Source organism: Benincasa hispida, chromosome 8, assembly GCF_027475165.1.
Source record: "Benincasa hispida cultivar pf3 chromosome 8, pf3_genome.v1.1, whole genome shotgun sequence".
Lineage (NCBI taxonomy): Eukaryota > Viridiplantae > Streptophyta > Magnoliopsida > Cucurbitales > Cucurbitaceae > Benincasa > Benincasa hispida.
The window spans coordinates 50,640,884-50,664,861 of NC_143485.1; the positions used below are offsets into that span (position 1 = coordinate 50,640,884).

Here is a 23,978-nt window from a genome sequence, read left to right on the forward strand (position 1 = left end):
TGTTACACTATCTTGATTCTAGTTTTATATATTCAAATCCGCTGAGCTAAATGGATTTGATTGATTTGTTCTCTGAGTTCTTTATTTTAAAAAAAAATTGAAAAACTTATCTAACTTTTGAATTTAAATTTGAGTGCAGAATTATGTCAGCAAACTTTTGAATAGTTGAATTGAAAATTCATAATTCATGTTATCTAGATATTGTAAAATAATAATTTTATAAAATTTATAACATAATTTATGTTTCTCAATTTGTTAATAATAGCTAAATTCAAGTCAAATTTTTTTTTTATTTATAAAATTTTATCAAACGCTTTGAACAAATGTTTAAATCAAAATTCAGTATTCGAACTTGTTTGATATGAAAATATTTCAGGTTTCTAAAGTGTGTCATGGTGTAGTCATATAAGAGTTTGTTTGGAATGACATTACTTAGTATTTACCTTTTTGAAAGCATAGGGATCAACTTAAAACCCAGGATTTAAAAATAAAAAGTCAACCGAGAGAAAATAGCTTAAAATTTAAACTCCAGTGAGCATTTCACGTCAGAAAATAAATAATTACAAGAGAGCTCAGAAGATTTTTCTTTCATTTTTTGCTTGTTCTCCCTAATATTCCACATCGGAGAAGGGGATTTTGATCGTACCCTTTGACAAATCTGATGAAAAAGCAATGTTTTTTGGCTTGAACGTACTGTTTGCAGATTCTAGTGTTCGAGTGGCTTGGAGAGCCATCTCAGAATGGAGTTGGAGGCACGTCATAGCCATCTACAAACCAAATAAGCAATTAGTGAAAGTGGGCATAGTGAATTTGTAAAATGGTGTCAAATTGTGCAAAGCAAATAGAGTACAAGAAATAAGTAGGATGTCTGAAAATGAAAGAGCTTGTACTGGAAGAGTGGAAGCAATTAGATATGGATCTTAGAACTTTGCATCCTCACTAGTACATGTTCAAAATCCAATAAAAAAAACACTTAAATCCTGCCTCTTGTACAAGTTATCTATCAATCTATAAATGTCTTTTTGACATAATGTAAACGGTAAAATTACATCACAAATACAATTCAGATGATAGAGAATGATTATTTCAATCAATATACCACATTGGCCTTTTGTCGAATCATTTTTTTGAAGTTAAATGTATGAGCACGCTCCTTACCTACATATTTAGCTTATCTCCCTCACACGCCACCATTTCCAACTTCATCACTCGTTACTACCACATTGATCAAGGTCCCAACATTTATCTAACCATCTAGCTGATTTCTACTCTAGTAGTTCTAAAACAATTATGAAAGGTCGAGGATAATACTGCAATTTTTAAAAGAAAATGAGTAGTTTAACTTTATATCTATACATGCCATGTTGGTTGACTAATCTGATAGGAATGCTGTTAAGGAAATATATAGAGTATTGAGGATACATTAACAATCAGTTGGAGAAGTTATGATAGCTTGTCATGACTAGAGGGAGTGGGAATGGGAAAGGCAAGCAATATTTTAATGAGTGATTTAGGACTTGCGAGAATTCTCAAAACAGTGAAGGTTCAAATATCTTTAATATCGGTCTATCTTGTATTTCCATTATTGTTAATCCTTCGATAAATTTCTATCATATTCACTAGACTTTCAGAAAGTACCTTCTAAATCCACAGATGGTACTAATATCGATCACAAAGCACATGTAAGTACAACATGGAAACCTAATGCATAATTATCTCAGTTTTAATCATTAAAATTCCTTACCATATAGCATTCTCTATCTGGGTCAGAGTCGGCCACATGAAGGGACCATGTGCGAACCCATTCAAGTCCTTCAGATATTTCAAGGTTTCCTTCAAGCAAGCTGGATACTATGTAAGAGGGATGTATTGCTACCAGTATGCATGAAGCTGCAAATAGAACAGCTCGCCTGACATATGCTTCCTTGTGATGGCATACCTCACTGCATAACATGGAAATTTTACAGTTAAGGAAACCATTAACAAGCATAGAAGATTGTTATGCTTCCTTTGATTGTCGATATTTACCATGTTAAACCATCAATCAACCCAAAAGCTTAAATTGATTGGACTATGTTAAATTTAATGATATCAATACTTAACCTTATGTTATAAACCATCTACTAATTCAACCAATCGACTACACAATAGAAAAATACCTGGATCTTAACATATCTAAAAGAGGAGGGGCCAGGGCAGATGCTTCAGGATGCATGGCTGCACATTTCATGCACACACCAAGCATATATATGAGTTTTCCCAAGACAATGAAATCCCTATTCAACAAGTCCACCCCATGTCTTTTCTTATCGAAGCCTTGCATAGCTGGAAGCATAAAGGCAGCCGCATGTCCTGGGAACTTATTATGAGATAACTCCATTTCATTGTCTTGCATGTTAGCTGATTTCAGGCTCCAGCGTCTCGTCTTTCCTCTTTTGACGTGACCAGGTTTTAAAGGTAGTTCTCGTTCATAACTATTTGACCAGTTTGGTAAAGTTCCTGTTCCTGATCTCTCTTTCCAGGAACCAGCTCCAGGAGGCCCTTTACTACTTGGCAAGAACCATGGTTGAGTCTCAGCAGTGGTAGCTATGAGAGTCCTTGACTGATGTTTTGGCTTCATAGTCTTCGCATTAGAAAGTTCCTGAGCTGCATCCGTCATGATATCAAGTATCATTATGCGCTGACTGGTATCCACATTAGGTGAATAGAGTAGTTTATTGAGAATATTAAGAGATTCAACTGGGCACATAACAATCAAGGCAACCAGCGCTCTTTGCCTCTTGTCTTCAGTTGATTCTTCCTCTCCTTCAATAGCTATGTCAGAGCATCGGACTTGAACAAGAGTTCTCGCAAGATCTGATGCTACATGTCTAAGTTCATCGGGTGATGCTCGGATGAGCTTTTCAGAAACATCAAGAGCTCTCTCTACCTGCAAAAAAGATGATCAATTTCATGTCAAGAAAAGAACTTTTATCATTTTATAAATATGACAAACCATCATATGATGATTGTAAGCATAGTTCAAATAAATATGACAAACCATATGATCTCTCAGACAAAATGCAGAATATTACGATCTCACAAACACCTTAAGCTAATTTGACAAAAATAAGAAAGTGTGATCTAACTCCTGGACATTAACCACCAAGAAACTTGAAGACTCACCCCTTCAACATCATCAGATTTACGGAGAGACCCAACTACATCGACCAACTGTGACAATTTTTTTTTAAGATCTGTGTCATCATCCGACAGATCATATGGCTGTAATGATGAGTCACTGGTGGAATCAGATATATCACTTTCATTATCGTCATTATCCTCAGAAATAGATCCACAATTTAAGCTAGCTGGATCAACAACCTCATCTGGATCAGCCAACTTAAACTCCCAAATTTTCTTATTTTTACTTTGTATATTATGCCCAGTCCCCACTTTGGCAGCATGAGTAGCTTCCTTTTTCTGAACCAAAGTAGTAGAGGCTTCTGTTTCTTTAAATCCAGTCCCTGCACCAATTGTACAATCTATGGTCCCTTTTCTATGAGTAGTTGACCCAAACTCCCAGTCTATGGTGTCTCCCATGCAACTATCATCAAGATACAGAGGATTCTTCGGGTCAATAACTTTAGAGAACACTAGAGCAACATTGCTAGCCATTTTCCGAATCCATTGATTAGGATTCTCCAGCCTACCTGAAAGCAAACAAAAACGGTACAAGAAAAATTACACTTCCAAAAAGGATATTCTATCAATACAACTAAAATTGGACTTACAGCTAACCCCTTGAAGAATTGAGTGCATAACGGTCTTAATTTCATCAAGTTCCTCTTTAGACATTAATTCAAGAGAAAGACCAACCGCTGCAGATATATCTGATAGCCAGTTAATGCAAACAAATTTAAACAAGTGCAACAAAATACAAGACCCTTGGTGAAGCAGGAACATAGTGATTAAACAAATCATTTATTATTCACTTTCATTTTCACTGTAATAATGAATCAGTGGGATAGGGCCTAGAAAGAATGGAAATGCGGATACAAGCTTGCTGCTCAATCGTGGCTGATTGGACAAACTCCTTTTTAGACCACACTTCTACCAGACGCTGCACGGTCATTAAGAGGCTGCTATTATTATGACCTTTCTTGAGACAATTGGCATCAGGCGGCCATTCAAGAATAGCAAACTGTAGAACCCAGCGCAGGCAATGAATGGGGAATACCTTCCAGACCAAAAATTTGTCGACGAAAATGGACCTACAAAAGTACATTAAAAATAATCAAAGTGCTCGGTTAGACCAAAATCAACGAAACCCCACCAAGAACTTTTTTTTCTTTTAAGAAAAAAATCCATTTTTAAGTACCCGTTGTTGGCTAGATTAATCAAATTTATAATTAATAGTTTGTTGCTTCTCCAAAGATTTGCGGTCAAGTCTTAGCTGTGGACATTTTATGACAGGTTGGGACAAATTAACTCATTCAAATAAAGGGGTGAAAATGAGTTCTTCTAGACAAAAAAGTTATAAAGCCACGGTTATAAATTCAACCACCTGTTGCAGGAAATAGGAAGCATTACACTCTCCTAGTTATACACATCTAAAATGTTATGAATTGATGCATGATACAGTACACATAATCAACCCGTAAAACATGCATGACTTGAAAACATATCTAATGTGATTCTTTTTTTTTTTCCCCTTTCTTTAGGTGGAGGAGGGTGGGGAACACATGTATTGGACATGTGGATCTTGATCACTGACCTTACTGACATTCTTAATCTTAGACTACGATGAAAAAGTAGCCAAAGCACCCAGTAAGCATCAACATCACTCTCACATTTAGCAGCTAGCTGATGTAAAAGTTGCTCAGAAATTCTTTCAACGGCATAATTATCTTTAATTGTTTCCACTATCTTCAACCAGAACTGGGAATTGGGGCTTGATTCAAATACGTCAGCGACAGCTGAATGAATATTTGACATCACAACATCTTGGACGTGCTTCAAAATATGTGGAACTAATTCATTTAGCAACAAGTCTGCCAAAAGAGAAAATCAAATAATTTGGTTATTATATGTATCCTGTTTGATGAAATAAACTTAACAGAACGTAAACGAATGCCTGAAAATGATAAAGTATACTGATTACACAAATATGTAAACAAGGGTACTAACAATAAAGTTAAACAAGTTAGAGAAGAGGTGAGATCATGCAAACAGATAAACATGGGGACCAAGAATACGAACCACTTTCATAGGGTGGCTTGCTAGAAAAGAGGTAATAGTGGCATTCCCAGACTTTTAAACACTAAATGTGACCCCTTGGCCAACTGTAATGCAATTGAAAGGGATACTATTAATTACTTTTTCATGGGGGGAACTCTAGAGGCGATCTCTTTCGTCATTGTTGACTCTTTGCAACATTGTGTCTAAAGAAAAATTTCCATGAGGAAGAAATAGAACTTGAGATCCATGAGATTTTTCAAAAGAACTCTTTCATTCTAACTGGGATTGGATCAAGCATGATTTGCAGAAAGTTTCCATTGACTTTTTGAGAAGGGTGTCTCTAGTGCTTGTACTAGATTTACATAGCCCTCAAACCTAAAAAGATAGGAGTTGAAAACATTCTTTTAATTGAAAAAACAACTTTCATTCAAAAATAAAAAATAAAAGAATACATGAGGAGTATATAAAAGCACAACCCAACAAAAGGAGCCACCCATAACTAAACTATCTATATGTGTAAAGGGGGTTCTAATCCAAATGAACATGACCTAAAGGATAGTTACAAAATTCTTTTAGAGAGAAATACCTAAAGAGATGCATTAAATCTAACTCAAGACCATGCCTCTTTCCAACAGCTCTCAATCACACTAAATATTCTTCAAGCAAAACCCCCAACAAATCAACAAAGAAAGTGTCAAAGGACATGCACCTTATCACAAAATGGGGGATGGAAGAGCACCTCCCCCATCATCAAATAACGCCCTTTGTTCAAGGTCAAGAAAACAAACACCAAGGGCCGTTTGGGACACCAAATATAATAGTGATTTTTACAATCATTTATAACTTACAATTAAGTATACTATATAATATTTCAAAACCCTCTTTATTATAGTGTTTACTATTTGCTATAGTATTTGCTATTTGTCACTCATCCTCTATTTTCTTCTTTGCTATAGTGTTTACTATTTCCTACCCAAACAAAAATAGTTTACACCCCAAACACAAATTATTATAACTCAAACTAAAATAGTTGGCACCCCAAACCCTAATAATTATAACTGACTATTATATTTTGGTAAAAAAAACATTTCATTGATAAATTAAAACAGGGGAAAGACCCAGAGAGAGATTACATCAGGGAATGTCAATTGCTCACTAAAAAATATAAGCTGAAATGACTAAAAAAGGGTGCTTAGTTTTGCACAAAGAAAAAACAGTAAATAAAACTGATTCCATAAAACGATTGAAAGGGGAAGAGGAGTCATTAAAAAGTCAACTGTTCCTTTCTCCCCACAACCGCCAGAAAAAGGCGCACACAATTCCCAAAATTTTGCAGCAAACGGGCAATGGAAAAACAAATAAACTGAAGATTCAGCATTGATGACACATGAGACACTAAGAGGGAGAAATACATATATAAGGAAGACGTTGCAAACGGTCAGCAGTATTAATGGCACCCCAGCTAAGCTCCAAAAGAAAAATTTTAATCCGCTTAAGGTAACAATTTTTCCAAATCATCAAGTAAAGATGAGAAAAGGCAGAAGCCCTAGTACCCACAAGTCAACCATAAGAGATTCAGAGGCCAAATTCAGGAATCGAGGGATGAGCGTAATCTGACAGAAGACAAGTGATGTGACAAAGTTGCCCACTCTGCAATTTCTAACTCATTAAGATTACGACGAAGATTTAGGTCCCAAGCACTAGATGATGAGTTCCACACCATAGCCACAGTAGCCTTCGGCTGATGAGCAAAGCGATAAAGCCGCGAAAGCACAGTTGAAAGGACACCACAGCTAAGCCAAGAGTCATTCCAAAAAAAAGTATTAGTACCATCACCAAGCCAATGACAAATACATGAAGCCACCAGACCAATAGATTGGCAAATAAACCTCCAAGGTGCCTTAAAAGAAGCACGAGCGATAGGAGTAGGCCACACACAATTGTAGAATAGTACTTAACCACAATAAAAGATCTCTTGAAAGCATCCCACTCAGATAGAAACCCCTAAGTCCATTTTACAAGAAGGGCAGAATTTTGATGCTTAAAATTGCCAATACAACACCCCCCCACCCCCCGCGCCGATAATTGAGGGTGTTGAGATATATCCCAATTCACATTATGCATGCCAACATTACCATGAGAACCCTCCCAAAAGAAGTCACGAACCATCTTGTCAAGGCAATTGATGAAAGATGAGGGAGCCCTAAACAAAGATAAGTAATACGTAGGGAGATTAAAAAAGGTAGCCTAAATGAGAGTGTGTCTGTCACCTTTCGAAATATAAGCATATTTCCAATTATGAAGTTTGTGTCCACCACCGACTGCCAAAAATTCACAAAACTGGAATTACCACCCAAAGGGAGGCCAAGGTAAGTAGATGGCCAGAAACCTCGTTTACAGCCAAAAGAGTTCACCAACCAATCAAAACCAGAATTAGGAATATGAATACCGAGATGCATATTCAAAAATACGGACGACGTCAACAAATATTGTAAAGCATGTCGCTCAGCAATGGAGAACAATGTATCATCAGCAAATTGTAAATGATTCATAGAAAAAGACGAATTCCAACCAGGTGTGCAATAGTAAGACCCATCGAGGAGCTATGATTATGAAGATGACTCAGGCAATCAGCAATAAGAATAAATAACAAAGGGGAGAGAGGACTGCATGATACCACGGATAGGTATAATCTTCCCCCGAGGACGGCCATTAATAATAATGGAGAAAGTAGCTAAGTGATGCAACCTTTGATCCAAGTATGCCAAAAACTACCAAAACCTTTAATCATAAGAACATAGTCAAGAAATTCCCAATCAACCGTATCAAAAGCCTTCTCTAGATCGAGCTTAAGGATCACCCCAAGCTTCCTATGGAATGACCAATCGTCAATGAGCTCATTGGCCGTCAAAGAAGCATAAAAAAATTTCCTTCGATTGACCACAATAGTAAAAGGGAGAAGCAACTTAAGACGATTCGGAAGAACATGAGCCACAATCTTATAAGCACGAGGAATGAGACTGATCGGCCGATAATCAGAAACAAATTTATAGTCCACTTTCTTAGGAATCAAACATATGTAAGACTCATTCAGCTTAACATTAATAATCCCAAAGAAAATCCCGTAGCAAAAGCATCATGTCAGATTTGATGGTGGACCAGAAAAATTTGAAAAATTCAGCAATGAAACGATCAGGACCAGGAGATTTGCTTGTGCCAAGAGAGGAGACAGCCATATAAACCTCCTCTTCAATGAAAGGATGCTCCAAGTCAGTGGCCTGGGTGGAGGAAATAGGACTCCAATCGAGGTTGGTTGGAAGAAAAACGTTGTTTATCATCTTCAGTAAAAAGGGAGGAGTAAAAACCCAAAAATTCAGCCTCTGTGTCCTGATCAGTCAAAAGGCTAGTGCCATTCCTAGAGACGGTCTCAGATATCGAACTTGTACGATGCTGAGTAACAACAATTTTGTGAAAAAATCTGGTATTTTCATCCCCTTCAAGAAGCCATTTAAGCTTACATCATTGTTGCCGATGGATATGATCCTAAACAGTCAAGTTTTCAATATCTTCTCGAAGTAATCAATGCCTAATTAATTGATCTTCACTAAAAGGACTGTTATCTTCCAAAACATCCAACTGTGACCATTGAGACATAAGAGAGGGAAGTTGAGATGCTTCCACCCATTGTGTAGTATTCTGTAAGACCTCAAATAATTTACACCTACAAAAGAAGGGGTAAAAAGGAAATATCAAAGCAGCCAATGGAGAGCAAGGAAAGAAAGTGGGAGAAAAGGTGGAGGGGACACGAGCTGGGAGGAGAGAGAAGAAAGAGGGGACCACGAATTGGTTACAAAAGGGGAGTGCGATCAAAGAATTATCTAAAAGTTAGTGAACTTTTAGGAGGAAAGAAAACCAGTTCTCTCGAAGGTGCTGGGGGAGATATTTCCTTGTTATAATTTTCTTCTTTTGGCAAGACAGGGGAGAGTGATTTTCGAGGGTGGGTTGCTCTATTTTTGGGGAAGGGTCAGAGATGAAGAGGGAATGTTTGTAAGGAAGAAATGTTATATAAATAATAGCAAGGAAAGGGCTGAATATTCATCCATCCGTCTTCTTCTTCTTCTTTTCTGTTTTTCTTTCTTCTTGTTGCTCTGTTTTTGTGTTCTGTATAACCAGGTGCAGGGGAGGAGGACGAAAGAGTTTGATTGAATCTTACAAGTGGTATCAGAGCCCGCTTCATCCTGGGACGTACACGAGCGATGGCTCAGAAACAAGTGGAAGAAAGGCTGGAAAAAAATGAAAAGGAGGTTTCGGAAATGAAGGAGAAGCTACTGGGTTTATGCAAAAACATAGAGAAACTGACAGAAGAAATGAGGGAGAGCAATGCAGCTCGAAAGGTTGAGGAATCGGGCGCTTCTGATGGGAGAAGGATGAAAATGAAAGGGAAAGCTGATGAATCCGAGTCAAATACCAACCAGGGAGGTGGAGGATTAGATAAAAGCAAGTATAAGAGGCTGGAAATACCCGTTTTCGCTGGTGAAAACCCTGAATCATGGGTGTACAGGGCAGAACATTACTTTGAGATACATGAACTGTCGGATCAAGAGAAAGTCAAGGTTGCTGTCATCAGTTTTGGGCCGGAGGAGGTAGATTGGTGTAGATGGAGCCACAACTGGAGACCTATTCGAACTTGGGAAGAACTAAAAAAGAGGATGTTCGAGTACTATAGACCTACCGGAGAGGGAAGTTTAGGCGTGAGATTGTTGAGAATAAAGCAAGAAGGGACCTATGCAGAATATGTGAAGAAATTTGTCACATATTCAGCACCCTTGCCCGACCTAGCTGAAGAAGTCCTTCGAGATGCTTTTGTTAATGGGTTGGAACCAACCTTGAGGGCCGAAGTTATCAGTAGAAAGCCAACCACACTTGAAGAATATATTTATGAAGCCCAACTTGTAAGTGACCGCAATGTAGCACTGAAGATGGCACTAGCAGACCTAGGAGTCGTTGGGCCGTGCAAGAAGGAAGGCCCAGGTTGGGAAAATATGAATGTAAAGAGCGGGAAGAGTATGGAGACACAAGGGACCAAAAGAGTTACCCTACCAGCGAAGAACTTTGTGAAGAAGGAACCATCCATGAAGAGGTTGTCGGACAGTGAGTTTCACGAACGGCTAGATAAGGGATTGTGTTTTCGTTGTAATGAGAAGTATAGCCCAGGCCACCGATGCAAGCTGAAAGAGAACCTGGAATTAATGTTGTTTATCACCAATGAGAATGAAGAAACTGATCTGGAATAGGAGGAAAAGGGAGATCCACCGGAGGAAGAAGAAAAAGAGAAAACGGTCGAAATTGCCTTGAGATCAATCTATGGGCTGTCAGCAAGGGGGACAATGAAACTGAAAGGGAAGATGAAAGGAAAAGAGGTCCTACTGCTGATTGATAGCGGAGCCACGCACAACTTTCTGCATAAAAGGTTAGTGAACGAACTAAAAATACCTATGAACAAGAAGAACTTCTCTGTAGTCATTGGTAATGGAGACGCGATAAAAGGGGGAGGAATATGCAAGGCCATTAGCTTGGAACTACCCAACCTCAGTGTGAAAACTGACTTTCTGGCAATTGATTTAGGTCAGATGGATGTGGTACTAGGATGCCTTGGCTGTGTACAACCGGATTCATGGGAGTATATTGGCCATCTTTAACTATGTCCTTTAGGGCAGGGAATTCACAGGTCATTTTGAAAGGTGATCCATCCCTAACCAAGGCTGAGATCTCCATTAAGACTCTTACAACATCATGGAAGAAGACGACCAAGGCTTCTTGGTAGAACTTCAAAACTATGAGTATGACAGTGAAGACAAGAAGGAAGAGGAAGAGGAGCGTGAAGAGTCAGGGGAACTTCCACTTATGATCAGGGCCTTAATCGAAGAGAATCAAGACATATTTGAAGAAATAAAGGCTCTTCCTCCAAAAAGGGCTATTGACCATTGCATCTTAACAAGTAGAGATTAGAAACCAATAAATGTAAGACCATATAAGTATGGCCACTGCCAGAAGGAAGAAATTGAGAAGTTGGTGGAGGAAATGTTGAGAGCAGGGATCATCCGGCCAAGCCACAGCCCCTATTCCAACCCGATCCTACTAGTTAAGAAGAAAGATGGAGGATGGAGGTTTTGTGTCGACTATAGGAAACTAAATCAAGCAACAGTGGCTGACAAGTTCCCTATACCAGTCATTGAGGAGCTGTTGGATGAGGTACATGGATCAACAATCTATTCTAAGCTAGATCTGAGGTCAGGGTACCATCAAATCCGAATGAATGAAAAAGACATTGAGAAGACAGCCTTCTGAACGCATGAGGGTCACTATAAATTTCTTGTCATGCCTTTTGGACTCACCAACGCACCAACTACATTTCAATCATTGATGAACCAGGTTTTTCGTCCTTTCCTATGTAAATTTGTATTTGTTTTCTTCGATGACATATTGGTCTATAGTCCTGAACACACTTGGAAGTGGTCTTCAATGTGCTTAGGGATCACAAGTTGTATGCAAACCAAAAAAAAATGTACTTTCTGCCAGGCAAGAATCCAATACTTGGGCCATTGGATATCATCGAATGGAGTAGAAGTTGATAATGGGAAAGTTAAAGTGATGAGGGAATGGCCACCACCTCAAAATGTGTCTGAATTAAGAGGTTTTTTTGGGGCTTACAGGGTATTACAGACATTTTGTGCAGGGATATGGGAACATAGCAGCCCCTCTCACCAAACTCCTCCAGAAAAATGCCTTTGAATTGAATGAGGAAGCAAATCTAGCCTTTGAGAATCTGAAGCAAGCAATGGTCACAGCACCTGTACTAGCTCTACCTGATTTTTCCAAGAGTTTTGTGATTGAAACGGATGCATCAGGGACTGGCCTAGGGGCGGTTCTCTCCCAAGATTCGAAGCCTATAGCCTACTTCAGCCAGAAATTGTCAACAAGGGCCCAAGGGAAGTCCATTTACGAAAAAAACTGATGGCAATAGTGTTAGCAGTGAAAAATGGAGGCACTACCTGTTGGGAAGCAAGTTTACTGTGATTTCAGACCAGAAGGCCTTGAAATTTTGGATAGAACAGCGTGAAGTACAGCCTCAATTCCAAAGGTGGTTAACCAAACTACTTGGTTACAATTTTGAGATTCTTTACCAACCCGGGTTGCAAAATAAAGCTGCAGATGCCTTATCAAAAGTGAGGGAACAAGGGGAATTGTGCACTCTATCAGCACCTACTATTATCAAGATGTTAAAGTGGTTTTGAAAGAAGTAGAGGAGGATGAGGAATTACAGAAAATCATCACCACCTTAAAGGAAGACCCGGAGAAAATACCGAAGTATAAGTGGCAGCATGATCACCTAACCTATAAGGACAGATTAGTTCTATCTAAAACGTCTAGTTTAATCCCTGCACTGCTGCATACTTTTCATGATTCGGTGTTAGAAGGACATTCGAGGTTCTTGAGAACTTAAAAAAGGATGAGTGGTGAACTATACTGGCCGGGAATGAAGATAGATGTAAAGAAATACGTGGAAGGTTGCGAAATTTGTCAAAGGAACAAGTTTGAGACACTCACACCAGCTGGCTTACTTCAGCCTCTCCCGATTCCTAACATGATATTGGAAGATTGGAGCATGGACTTCGTGGAAGGGTTACCAAAAGCTGAAGGATATGATGCAGTAATGGTGGTGGTAGACCAATTGAGTAAGTATGCTCACTTCACCCCTCTCAAACACCATTTTTCAGCAAAGCAAGTTGCTGATATATTCATTAAGGAAGTTGTAAAACACCATGGAGTACCTCTGTCCATTTTAACCGATCGAGACAAAATCTTTGTGAGCAACTTTTGGAAGGAGATGTTTTCAACAATGGGGACAAAACTTAAAGAAGTACAGCATTCCATCCACAAACTGATGGACAAACGAAAAGGGTGAACCGATGTTTGGAGACCTATTTGCGTTGTTTCTGCAATGAGCAACCAAGGAAGTGGAATATATGGATAGCTTGGGCAGAATTGTGGTACAATATCACCTTCTATATCTCTATTAAAACCACCCCCTTCCAGGCAGTCTATGGGAGACCACCACCACCTTTAGTCAGCTATGGAGATCGGAGAACATAAAATAATACTGTGGAACAACAACTACAAGAGAGGGATCTAGCACTCAATGCTTTGAAGGAGAATTTGGCCATAGCCCAAAATGGAATGAAAAAGCAAGCAGATAAACATAGGAGAGAACTAAAATTTGAGGTAGGAGAAGAGGTGTACTTGAAGCTAAGACCTTACCGACAGAAGACATTGGCTAAGAAAAGAAGCGAAAAGCTAGCTCCAAGGTTCTATGGGCCGTATAAGATAATTGACCGAATAGGAGAAGTAGCTTATAGATTGAGTTTACCACCAAAGGCTGAAATACATAATGTTTTTCATATCTCTCAACTCAAGAAGAAGCTAGGACAAGATCAGTACGTCCAACAACATCTTCCAAGGCTAACTAGAGAGTTCTAATTACAGATTGAACCCGAGACTGTCCTAGGGGTCAGGTGGAATGGAAGTATGGCAACACACGAATGGTTAGTAAAATGGAAGGGGATGTCTGAAAATGAAGCGACCTGGGAAGATGTAAGTATACTCAATCAACAGTTTCCTCATTTCAACCTTGAGGACAAGGTTCATTTCGAGAAGGGGAGTATTGTAAGACCTCAAATAATTTACACCTACAAAAGTAGGGGTAAAAAGGGAAATATCAAAGCAGCCAATGGAGAGCAAGGACAGAAAGTGGGAGAAAAGGTGGAGGGGACCACGAATTGGATACAAAAGGGGAGTGCGATCAAAGGGCAGGATAGGAAAAGAATTATCTAAAAGTTAGTGAACTTTTAGGAGGAGAGAAAACCAACTCTCTCTAAGGTGTTGGGGGAGATATTTCCTTGTTATAGTTTTCTTCTTTTGGCAAGACAGGGGAGAGTGATTTTCGAGGGTGAGGTTGCTCTATTTTTGGGGAAGGGTCAGAGATGAAGAGGGAATGTTTGTAAGGAAGAAATGTTATATAAATAATAGCAAGGAAAGGGCTGAATATTCATCCATCCGTCTTCTTCTTCTTCTTTTCTGTTTTTCTTTCTTCTTGTTGCTCTGTTTTTGTGTTCTGTATAACCAGGTGCAGGGGAGGAGGACGAAAGAGTTTATTGAATCTTACATATTCCAATCACAAATGATAGATTTCAAACCTTGCAACTTCATCATGAAGTTGCGACCTCGCCAACCGATAATGGGGTGAAGATTCCACCAAACCTCCACCAAACCGCCACCAAAGTGTGAAAACTAGGAACTTTAAGCCAAGAATTTTCGAACCTGAAGGAACAAGGACCCCAAGCAATACTTCCCATGAACAAAGTCAAAGGAAAGTGATCAGAAGTAGTTCGATCCAGCCGTTTGAGAGTAACAGTCCCAAATTTATGAAGACAACTCTCTGTGAGAAAGAACCGATCAAGAAGAGAGAGATATTGAGTGGGACCAAATTTAGACCACTGACCATGTAAAGCAGCCATTCGACAAAGGAATATCTCGCAATTGGTAATTAGAAATCCATTGGTTAAAAGCACGCATAATGGAGGAGATTGTGGGATCATGATATTTCTCCCATGACCACCTTGTGACGATCACCACCAATAACCCAATTTGCACCTCTCAAACCAGCAAGGTCATCAAGCTCTTGCCATAAATTAGATCAATAACCATTATCAGATGGACCACAAACTGCAGTAAGCCAAAAGCAATAACTATCTGCCAGAGAAACATGAACAGAGACGGTAAAGAGGGCCTTGGATGACCTCAAGGATAGAAAAATCAGGTTCATGTTAGACCTCCGATTATTCACACATATAGAAGGATGAGTAAAAAAGGGAAAGCAGTGAAAATTACTGAGATGGAGGGAGAGGATTCGGGTAGTGGGAGGTGAAGGATTTGTTGGGACCACAAAACGGTTATTTTGGGGAGGAAGGAGGGACCACTGAGTTGTTATAAAAGAATGGCAAGGGAGAGGCTCTAGGCAGGAATGTCTTTAGCAAGAAGTTGAGAGAGCTAAGGAGAGGTAACTAGCCCTCTCAAATAGGCTGGGAGATTTCCGGATAGTATCCTTGTTAGTGTTGTTTCTTTTCCTTTATGTGTTATGATAGTTTCTTTTTGTAATCTTTCCCAAGAGTTCATAAATAATATAACAACAGAGGAATACTCTGTTTTTCTGGGAAGTTGTTTGTTGGGTATTGTTGTAGGGAGGGATACCTAACAGTTCACTCCAAAAACAAGAATACTCCCTGATGTACCAATGGCATCTAAAGCAGTCCAACCAATGTATGAGGAGCTCCAAGTAGATTTAATAAAAAAAGGAATCAATTGATGATAAATTTGTTTCTTGGAGAAGAACAATGCTGAGGCTATGTTTTTGTAGAAGTTTTTTAACCAAGGTTCTTTTCCTCCAAAAATTGAAACCCCGAACATTCCAAGAAAGGAATTTCATTGATGGTTAGAAGAACCCTCCCTGATGGCCAAGGTTGCTGACTTGTCGTAATGGACTAATGAATATAGGCCAAGTAATTCTCTTTAAAGTTTGGGATTTTTTTTGCTAGTTGTGGCAGGTGGCTTCTTGGTTTTATAAGGAGGAATGGTTGGGATGGCCATAACACATAATCCATGTTTTGACAACAATGAGACCAAATCATTACGGCTGAAAGGGAAGGGAGATATGGCTTGAGGCTGCTGTAGATAGAAGAAGGTGAATCTCTTGTCGGGACAGAAGAGTTTGAGATTGTGGTAATTGGAGATAAGGAGTCATGACCAGGGCTTAGGTCGGATGGGAGGGGAGGAAGGGAGTATAGGGGAAGATGGTTGGATTCGTCCAAGTGGTCTCCAAAGACAGACAAGTCGATGGGCAATTTAGTAAATTTTGATGTGTTGGTAGGGCAATCTGATTCATTGACAGGGTTGGATAGATATCCCTCTACATCATATCCAACAAATGGAAGATTGGAATTAGTGGCTAAGGTGGAAAAGATGGTGCCAGCATGTAGGGAGGTGGGCCCCTCTCGAAAAGTAACTGTGGAGAGAAAAGGTTGGGAAAAGGATGGAGAGGCAGAATTGGTAGGGCTAGGATTTTGGGGTTGAAAGCTGAAAGAGGGGGATGAGTTGGCTGAGGTGGTAGGGTTAAAGCTAGTAGTTGGTAGAATTAAAGTGGGTTAAGAGATGGAGGGCTCAGATGGAAGGGGGAGGTTGATTGGCTCAGGTAATATGTGATCATTGGATGATTCGGATGGACAAGGGTAGGAAGGCGACTCAACAATTTTAGGAGAAAATGGTGGGGCCACCGACTGGTTGACCAAGAGAGAGAGAGAGGAGGTTGTTGGTTTGGCATCTGCCTAAATTTAGGAGAATCGATCGGCTCTAAAGAAGGAGAGAGAGAAGGAGAAACCATTGGCATGGATTTAATGGCTTGAGATTTACCTTTTTTAGCAACCCTAGAATCACAATGATCCTCAATCACAACACCCTCATCAATGCAATTCTCAATCGACAGTTGCAGACCTCTTCGGCGGCTCCTCAATCCAACAGCCATGGTCTGAATTCTGGCCGTAAGTTCACCGCCGGCCAACTCTTTGGGAAGATGCACTTCACAAGTAATGAAACCTTTGTTGTTTTCTTTGATTTTCAAGGGAGCGAACGAGAGATTAAGGCCTCTCTCAATTTGATCGGATGGATGGAGATAACCACCATATAAATCACCTATATACTTAAAGATATCATCTGACCACATTGTCAGAGGAAGATTGTAGACATCAATCCATTCTCCATATGAAGCAATCATAAGTTGTTTGAATGATGAACAAGAAGAAGGATAGAGGAACTTAAGTCTCATTCTGTCCACGTCACCCAATCAGTAATGTTGCGAAGACCTTTAGAAGTCTCTATATTATAAACTTGCAGAAGTGCTTTGTCGTCAGAAAGAGGGTTAATGGTGCAGCAGACCAAGAGGGATGATTGAATTCTGTCGCGAATAGATGGCCATGAGTCACCAAGTGTATAGCATTGGACAATTACCATAGCATCCCAATCAAATTGATGATGAAGCAGGGATGAAGTTGTGGAGGAGATGGTGCGAATTAGAGGAGTTGTGGCCTTGTGGATTGGCCACGGTTAGATGGAGGATGCATGAATAGCAACTTTGTATGATTGTGGTTTTGAGGTGACTGCAGAAGAGTTGTTTTGGTGGGGCTACCTTGGGTAATCCGAAACCAATGAGAAAAAGGAGAACCATCCCAATTTACTTTCCATAGATGGGATGAGGATATTGGTGCGACGGCCCGAGTATTCCAAGAGAGTGAGCTCAGCAAAGTGTCCATTCTTATTGCTGTGTTTTTCAAGCCAAAGGGTGTCGTATCGCCTTCATCGTTCAATTTCCTAAAGAACTTATGGTTACATGGTTAGTTGAAGATAGAATTGAAAGATGAAGCAAGCCATTCAAGAGTCGTCCATGAAACAAAGATGGAATATGTGTTTGAACGGGTTTGTTTGGTTAATTTGAAATGCATCCCTCTAATTGGCATAATCGGGGACAGAGAGAATTTTCAGGTTAATATGAATTGACCGGTTAAGGCAGAGGAGGCGGTGGGCGGCGAAGGAGGCATGGTAGCCAGAGTTAATTATGGTAAGGTAAGGGGTGCAGAGGAGAGCATTTTTTGTCATCATGTTGCTTGTACGAGTATAAAATTGTTAGATGTCATAAATGGAACAAAGGGAGCATGTTGCCTCATGGTAACTCATTTAGCTATGCTATAGAACTATGGAAACTCAAGACTCACAGTTTTGGCCAAAACTCAGGCACCCTCCTACCTTTTTGGCTCTTGAAATTTCCTCCTTGATAAGGTTACAAATAGTATGTAACCTTTCCACTGGTAAAGACCAGACCATCAAACTTTGGGATATTAGAAAAATGTCCAATGCCACTCACCAACTATAATAACCACTCAACGCCCCAAATGCCCCCAAGAGTTCCCAAAATAATTCATTTTTAGACGTATTAGCCTTATACACAAAAACAAAAAACACAAATTATCAACTTCATCCTTATTGCTAAAATGCCAAGAAAATGGGAATGGTGGATGATTAAAATATTAGAAAGAAAAAAGGTCCATTTTCGATTTAATATTGGAAAGGACAATAAAAAAAAAAAAAAATAGGGACTTTCTCGCTGAAATCAAGAAGCTTAAAGGCAATGATAAGAACCAAAAACTTGGATTGCCAATTGTCATGGACACAAATGGATAAACAGCTGACCAAGATTGACTCTTCCTAAAATTATAATTTTTTATAAAATAAAAGAGCATTTAAAAAATCAATTCTACTACATATATATCTTGCTGACCTGCAGATCCACGCCGACAAATGCGAGAAAATGTCTCCCCCACAAATATCATGGTGCCATCAAGTTCAATACTAGAAGATTTTGCTTCTGCTAGAGAAAGAAGTTGATTGGTAATCTGCTTGAAGAACGAGCTAAAGACCTCTTGTGAAGAAAAACAGTAGAATGATGACACTCACTGAGAAAATAGTGTATCGTGGATGGTGGAAAATTTTCGCAGCTCTATTCAAAGCAAACTGCAAAACAATATTTCATTTCGGGCAAGTCCATTAAATATTAAAATATTAATTCTTATCCCATATGAAACTTGTTTAACATATACGGATTCCCTAAATATGAGCTCCATACGGCAGGAATTAGAGAGAAGGATACTGTGATGACAATGAGTTGGATGCTCTCGATTGTGCTTTGTCAGGAATTGATGTAACAATTTGTGCAACCTTAGAAATGGCTGGTATGGTGCGTTCAGTTACAAAATTCTCATATTTGCAGGATTCTCCAAATTCTTTTGCCATCTGAAGCACCCCATCCTTTTCAAGCAAGCAAATTACAATCAATCTGCTTAATAGTAATGAGAACAAGGTCAAGAATTAGCAGTGTAAGCCAAAGGAAACTCTCATATCTTTTGATAACAACGACCTGCACTCACAGTAAAAAACTATTTTATATTCAGCCAAGGAGAGGAAACTGCACATTGGGAAGAAAAGAACATAGGCGAGGATGCTAATATTTTTCAAGATTGGATGACGTGATTGATTAATTTCTTAAATCAATTGTTACTAAAACCAAATAATTAAATATCTTTGGATACGCTGGAATGGAAGGGGCAAATAACAGCAACTTTCACAAAGACTGCATAAAATCAGTGACCATTCCGCACCTTTCAGTATTTGAGCGTACAGCTTTAACATCAGCCGCATCACTTGCATTCGGCTGCAGAAAAGGAACGAGGTTCTGAACAACCTCAGTGGCAGGTCCATCAACAAAGAAAATGTCATATAAGTGCTTCTTTGCCAAGAAAGGGAAACACACCAACCAACTGGATGCAAGCTCTGCACAGATTGGCAATGCATAACAAATACAGCTGTTTATTTCATGGCCATTTTGGACAATAAATCAAAATGCTATGTTTAACCAGCCATTTCAGAAGCTAAACTAAATAATTTAGGATTTAGAGGGTTAACTATGATATCTTTGTACGACTGAATTAATCAAGAATTCCTTTCCAAGTTCCAACTATAGTAAGAAACAATTTCGTTGATAGCCTGAAATCATAAAAGAAATGGGAGTCTCAAGGAGAGATTACAAAAGGTTTATCCAATGTTAAGGAGAGCTAGTATAACTATAAGGATGAAATAAGGGAGAGCACTTACGCCAAGTCAGCTAGGTAAGAAATTGTTTTTTTTTAAATGTATTGTAATTAAAGTATGGGGTGGGGGAATTGAACATCAAACCTCGAGGTCGATAGTATGAACACTATGCTAGTTGAGCTACGCTCTTGTTGGCTAGGTAAGAAATTGTTTTGTTCACTTAATTTTCAATCGGACACATTTCTCAAAATTGTAGTCAACATTAAACAGAAGAGAAACTTGCAAATGCAATGATTAAGACTCTCCTTTGCTAAACACAGCATCCTTTTCCTAATTTCAATTCTTTCAACATATATGAAAGCATGAGCCTAAAGCAGAGTGGGAATCTTGCCCATCTTCCCTTAGAAAGAAAAAGAGCAATTTGCCAAAATATCATGGATCATTCCATGTCTATTACATCTCATTCTATCTGTCCATACGGCAAGTTACAGAAATTATCTATATTTTCATAGAAAAATCATAACAGCTTGTGAAATGCCTAATCCACGCAGCTAAAATTAGTAATACTGTAATAGAACAGAAAAAATAATATAATATATATATATATATATATGTATATATGTATAATAGATGACTAAAAAGACTAAATATTACCAAGTAATAAAACCCGGGACAATGCTGAGAATGCAGCTCCATTATAGAGTGCATTCCAACACTCCAGCCTCTCACTTTTGGAAGGAAGCCTCGAACTGAGGATCTGTATGCACCACAAGCAGAAACCTTACTACCTGATGTATGGAAGATAGCAATTCCCAAAAGAGATGCTAGCTTGACTATGAAGGTTTGATTTCATAAACTATATTAACCTGGTCCCTGTAGCTCTGACCAACACACTCTGCAAGTTTTTAACGCATAAAACAAACAAATAACTAATAAATTGACTTCAAAATGAGATTTTAATGCAACATTTTGAAACATTGCAGTGAAAATAAAAGAAATATTGAAATGTGAGAGACTGAATATGGAAAGAGAATTAAGCACCAACTAGAAGATGATCCATCCTAACAATTCAACTAACTTTAATTTATACCCATTTGATAACCATTTTTCTAATTTCTAAAAACTAAGCTTAGAAACACTATTTCCACACATAATTTTTTAACTCTCTATCCAAAAACAAAAATTTTAGAATTTAACTAAATTGGGGAGAAGCAAACATAACTTTTAAAAACAAAATACTAAATAGTTATCAAACATGTCTAAAAAAGTAGTTTTTAAAAAACATGTTTTCAGAGCGTGGAATTTGGATATAAACTTAAATGTTCATTAGAAGAAAATTTGAGAGTGAATAGCTAAAAATGAAATGATTATCAAACGAGTCTCACCATATGATCTAGCATAAAATCACGGCAGTGGGGGAAGGTGAGCAAGAAGGCTTATTTGTACCTCAAAATCCACACATATGAATGATATAAATTATTCTAAGGGGATGTTTGGATCGCTGACTTTTAAATAACCCAACTTCATCGGTGTTAACTATTGAAGAATTTCATCTCCCCATCTTTCTTTCTTTAATACATTTATGAGAAACTCATCTTACAACCTTACATCCCAAACAAATGTTTAAACTCCAACATATTAACTCTGAAACTTCAAAATTCAACTCAGCACCAAAACGCCCCCTTGAAAAATACTACCATAACAAACTCGTTTGCAAAAAAGTGGAGGCTAAAGAGTCGATACTAACCGGCGATTAGAGACGCATCTACAGGGAAGAGAAGAACAGCTAGGGAATAAAGGGCAGATACGACTTGGTCAACGTGCTTCGCATTCTTAATCGCTGAGATAACCTCCGCCACCTTCTCTAGGACCTTTGCCTCAACCTCCCTCCTCTTTCCGCTGTCCTCCATGGTTAAAGCTTCAACTTCTGCAATTTTGGTTCGAAGCTCTGTTTCTCGGAGGAAAATAACAAGAGAACTACGTAATTACCAATTTACCCCAATTGATGGGCTCCATCCATTTGGCCCATAATTGACCCAGCCCAGGCCCATTAGCAAAAGGTTCAAAACTCAAAACCTACGTTTCACCTGCGCGACTTAGGCCCGGCCGCCGGTCGGAAGAGGAAGTGGGAAGACGGACCACCGGTGAGTCGCCATGGCCGCCGCTGCAACTTCATCTCTCACGAAGTTCTTCTCCTCCCTCTCAATCTCGAAATCATCACAAATACACCATAACTCCGTCTCTATAAACCTTCAGTCTCTTCCAAAGTCTAAACCGGCTCGGTTGTTTGCCACCAGGGGCTCTGTTACGCCTTCTTCCCAGGAACCTAAGGGTGTTTTCTCGGGCATGAGAATTTACAATGTTCTGATCACCGTGGGTGAGAACGAGTCTGAAGACCAGCTGGTGAATCGGTTCAGGCGGCAGGTCTTGAGAGCAGGGATCTTGCAGGAGTGTAAGAGGAGAAGATTTTTTGAGAATAGCCAGGCGAAGAGAAAGAGGAAAGCTAGAGAAGCTGCCAAGAGGAATCGCAAGAGGTTAGTTGATGATCAGCAAAATCAGATGAGTTGTTCATGGCTGAATTTGGTTTCTGTGTGATTTTGTTATTTTGAATCTTCTTTCTTCTTCACTATGGTTGAATGGTCTGTTTTCTTTCATTTTCTTGGCAACCAAACAGTGGGTTTCGATGTCAACTTCTTAATTGTGTTCTTCTTTCAAATGCTCAATACAAACCTTGGGGTTCCTTGATCCACCAGCCCCACCATTGTTCTTCTTGGTTCCATTTTCTCCTCTTCATTTTTAATCTTCCTTAACATTTTTCTAAAATTCATAAGCCAGCCTCAGATTGATCAATGTCAATTCGAATAATTTGTCTATCAAAATTCAAAACTTCTTCCATTTTAGTGAGAGAAGGAAGAGGATAGTGAAGATTATTCAATTACTGATCGAAGAAGCTTGAGTAATAGTTATCACTAAGGTATTCTACATATTTCAAGCTTACAAGTGTGAGGAGTGTAAGACTAATATCAAATATACTTTTACTCATCTACTTAAGTTTTTGAGTCAATTGGTGATTTAACTGAGTAAAAATTTGAATCTTTAATCTTTTGGTTGATGGTACAATCCTTGATCGATTGAGTCATACTCCATTAGCCACACTTGTATTGTCTTCATGGTCTTACGAATCAAAAACAATACTTTGAGAGGCAACTAGTTTCCAATACAAGGGTTATCTCCAAACATCCCAAGCTCTTATGACATGACTAAATATGTTTCAACTCTCCTTAGGTTCTGTGTTTTAAAAAAGTGAAGAATGGGAAAAATGAAGATTGTTCCATTCAGTTCGCTCTCATTGCAGATTCAGATTTTTGTTTTGCCATTTTGAATTCAAGCAATGGTTTTCTAAGTAATGTATGTGATTCTCAAATTGCAGATGGTTTAGGAGGCCTCAATCAAGAGCTGAGGAGCAGCCAAACAAGAAGACCCCTCAGAGGAAGAATAGAGATGAGGAAGATGACAACTGGGACTTTTACCAAGTAGACCTCCCATACTGTTCATAGAAGAAGCTCACTGCCTTGAGTAATTGATGGGAAGGATTATTAGATAATGGGTATATTTTAGTTAATATTTAGTTTAGTTGTTAATTTAGATTAATTAAAGTTTAACTCGAATTTTAGAATTAGTTAGTTAATTGCCAAGGCTATAAATAGCTACTTAAGGGTTGCAATATGAAAATTTATAAATATCATTTTGAAGTAGGAGTATTGTTTTTGGAGAGCTCTCTCAACCTTTGGGATGAACTTCATTTATTTGACTATGGACTTGGCATAATATCTTTACTTGCTGCATCAGAAATATTAAACTCAAGCCCTTTATCTCAAAAAGAATGGTCTCAATCCTCTTCTTTCTTAGCATTATTGTAAATCATTTGATCCTAATCGCCTGGCGTAGAAGGAGCCAAATGACGGTTGGTTAGTCATTCTTTAGGAAGAAACGGAACTAGTCAATTGAGA

At 38.8% G+C, this 23,978-nt stretch overlaps 2 protein-coding genes across 4 annotated transcripts; one reads left to right on the forward strand and one right to left on the reverse strand.

Moving 5' to 3' along the window:
* Positions 1–480: 480 nt before the first annotated feature.
* EMB2423 (telomere length regulation TEL2 family protein) lies at positions 481–21,878 on the reverse strand. 3 transcript variants are annotated; one of them, XM_039038190.2, is made up of 13 exons: positions 21,716–21,878; positions 20,835–20,863; positions 20,623–20,725; positions 19,539–19,710; positions 19,031–19,216; positions 18,662–18,792; positions 4,757–5,033; positions 4,039–4,253; positions 3,774–3,872; positions 3,166–3,692; positions 2,160–2,929; positions 1,745–1,943; positions 481–767 (listed from the first exon to the last, which is right to left on the reverse strand). In XM_039038190.2, the coding sequence occupies exons 1-13, from the start codon at positions 21,876–21,878 to the stop codon at positions 609–611; spliced, it is 3,030 nt and encodes a 1,009-aa protein (XP_038894118.1). In that variant the 3' UTR covers positions 481–608. The 3 variants fall into 3 exon arrangements, with proteins under 3 accessions (XP_038894118.1, XP_090172425.1, XP_038894119.1); XM_090316299.1 differs by lacking the exon at positions 20,835–20,863 and having other exon boundaries at positions 21,716–21,856; XM_039038191.2 differs by lacking the exons at positions 20,623–20,725; positions 20,835–20,863; positions 21,716–21,878 and having other exon boundaries at positions 19,031–19,297; positions 19,539–19,676.
* A 49-nt stretch (positions 21,879–21,927) lies between these two features.
* On the forward strand, positions 21,928–23,849 carry LOC120082853 (uncharacterized). Its single transcript, XM_039038193.2, has 2 exons — positions 21,928–22,502; positions 23,399–23,849. Exons 1-2 carry the CDS (start codon positions 22,123–22,125, stop codon positions 23,523–23,525), a joined length of 507 nt encoding a protein of 168 aa, XP_038894121.1. The 5' UTR covers positions 21,928–22,122; the 3' UTR covers positions 23,526–23,849.
* The last annotated feature ends 129 nt before the right edge of the window (positions 23,850–23,978 follow it).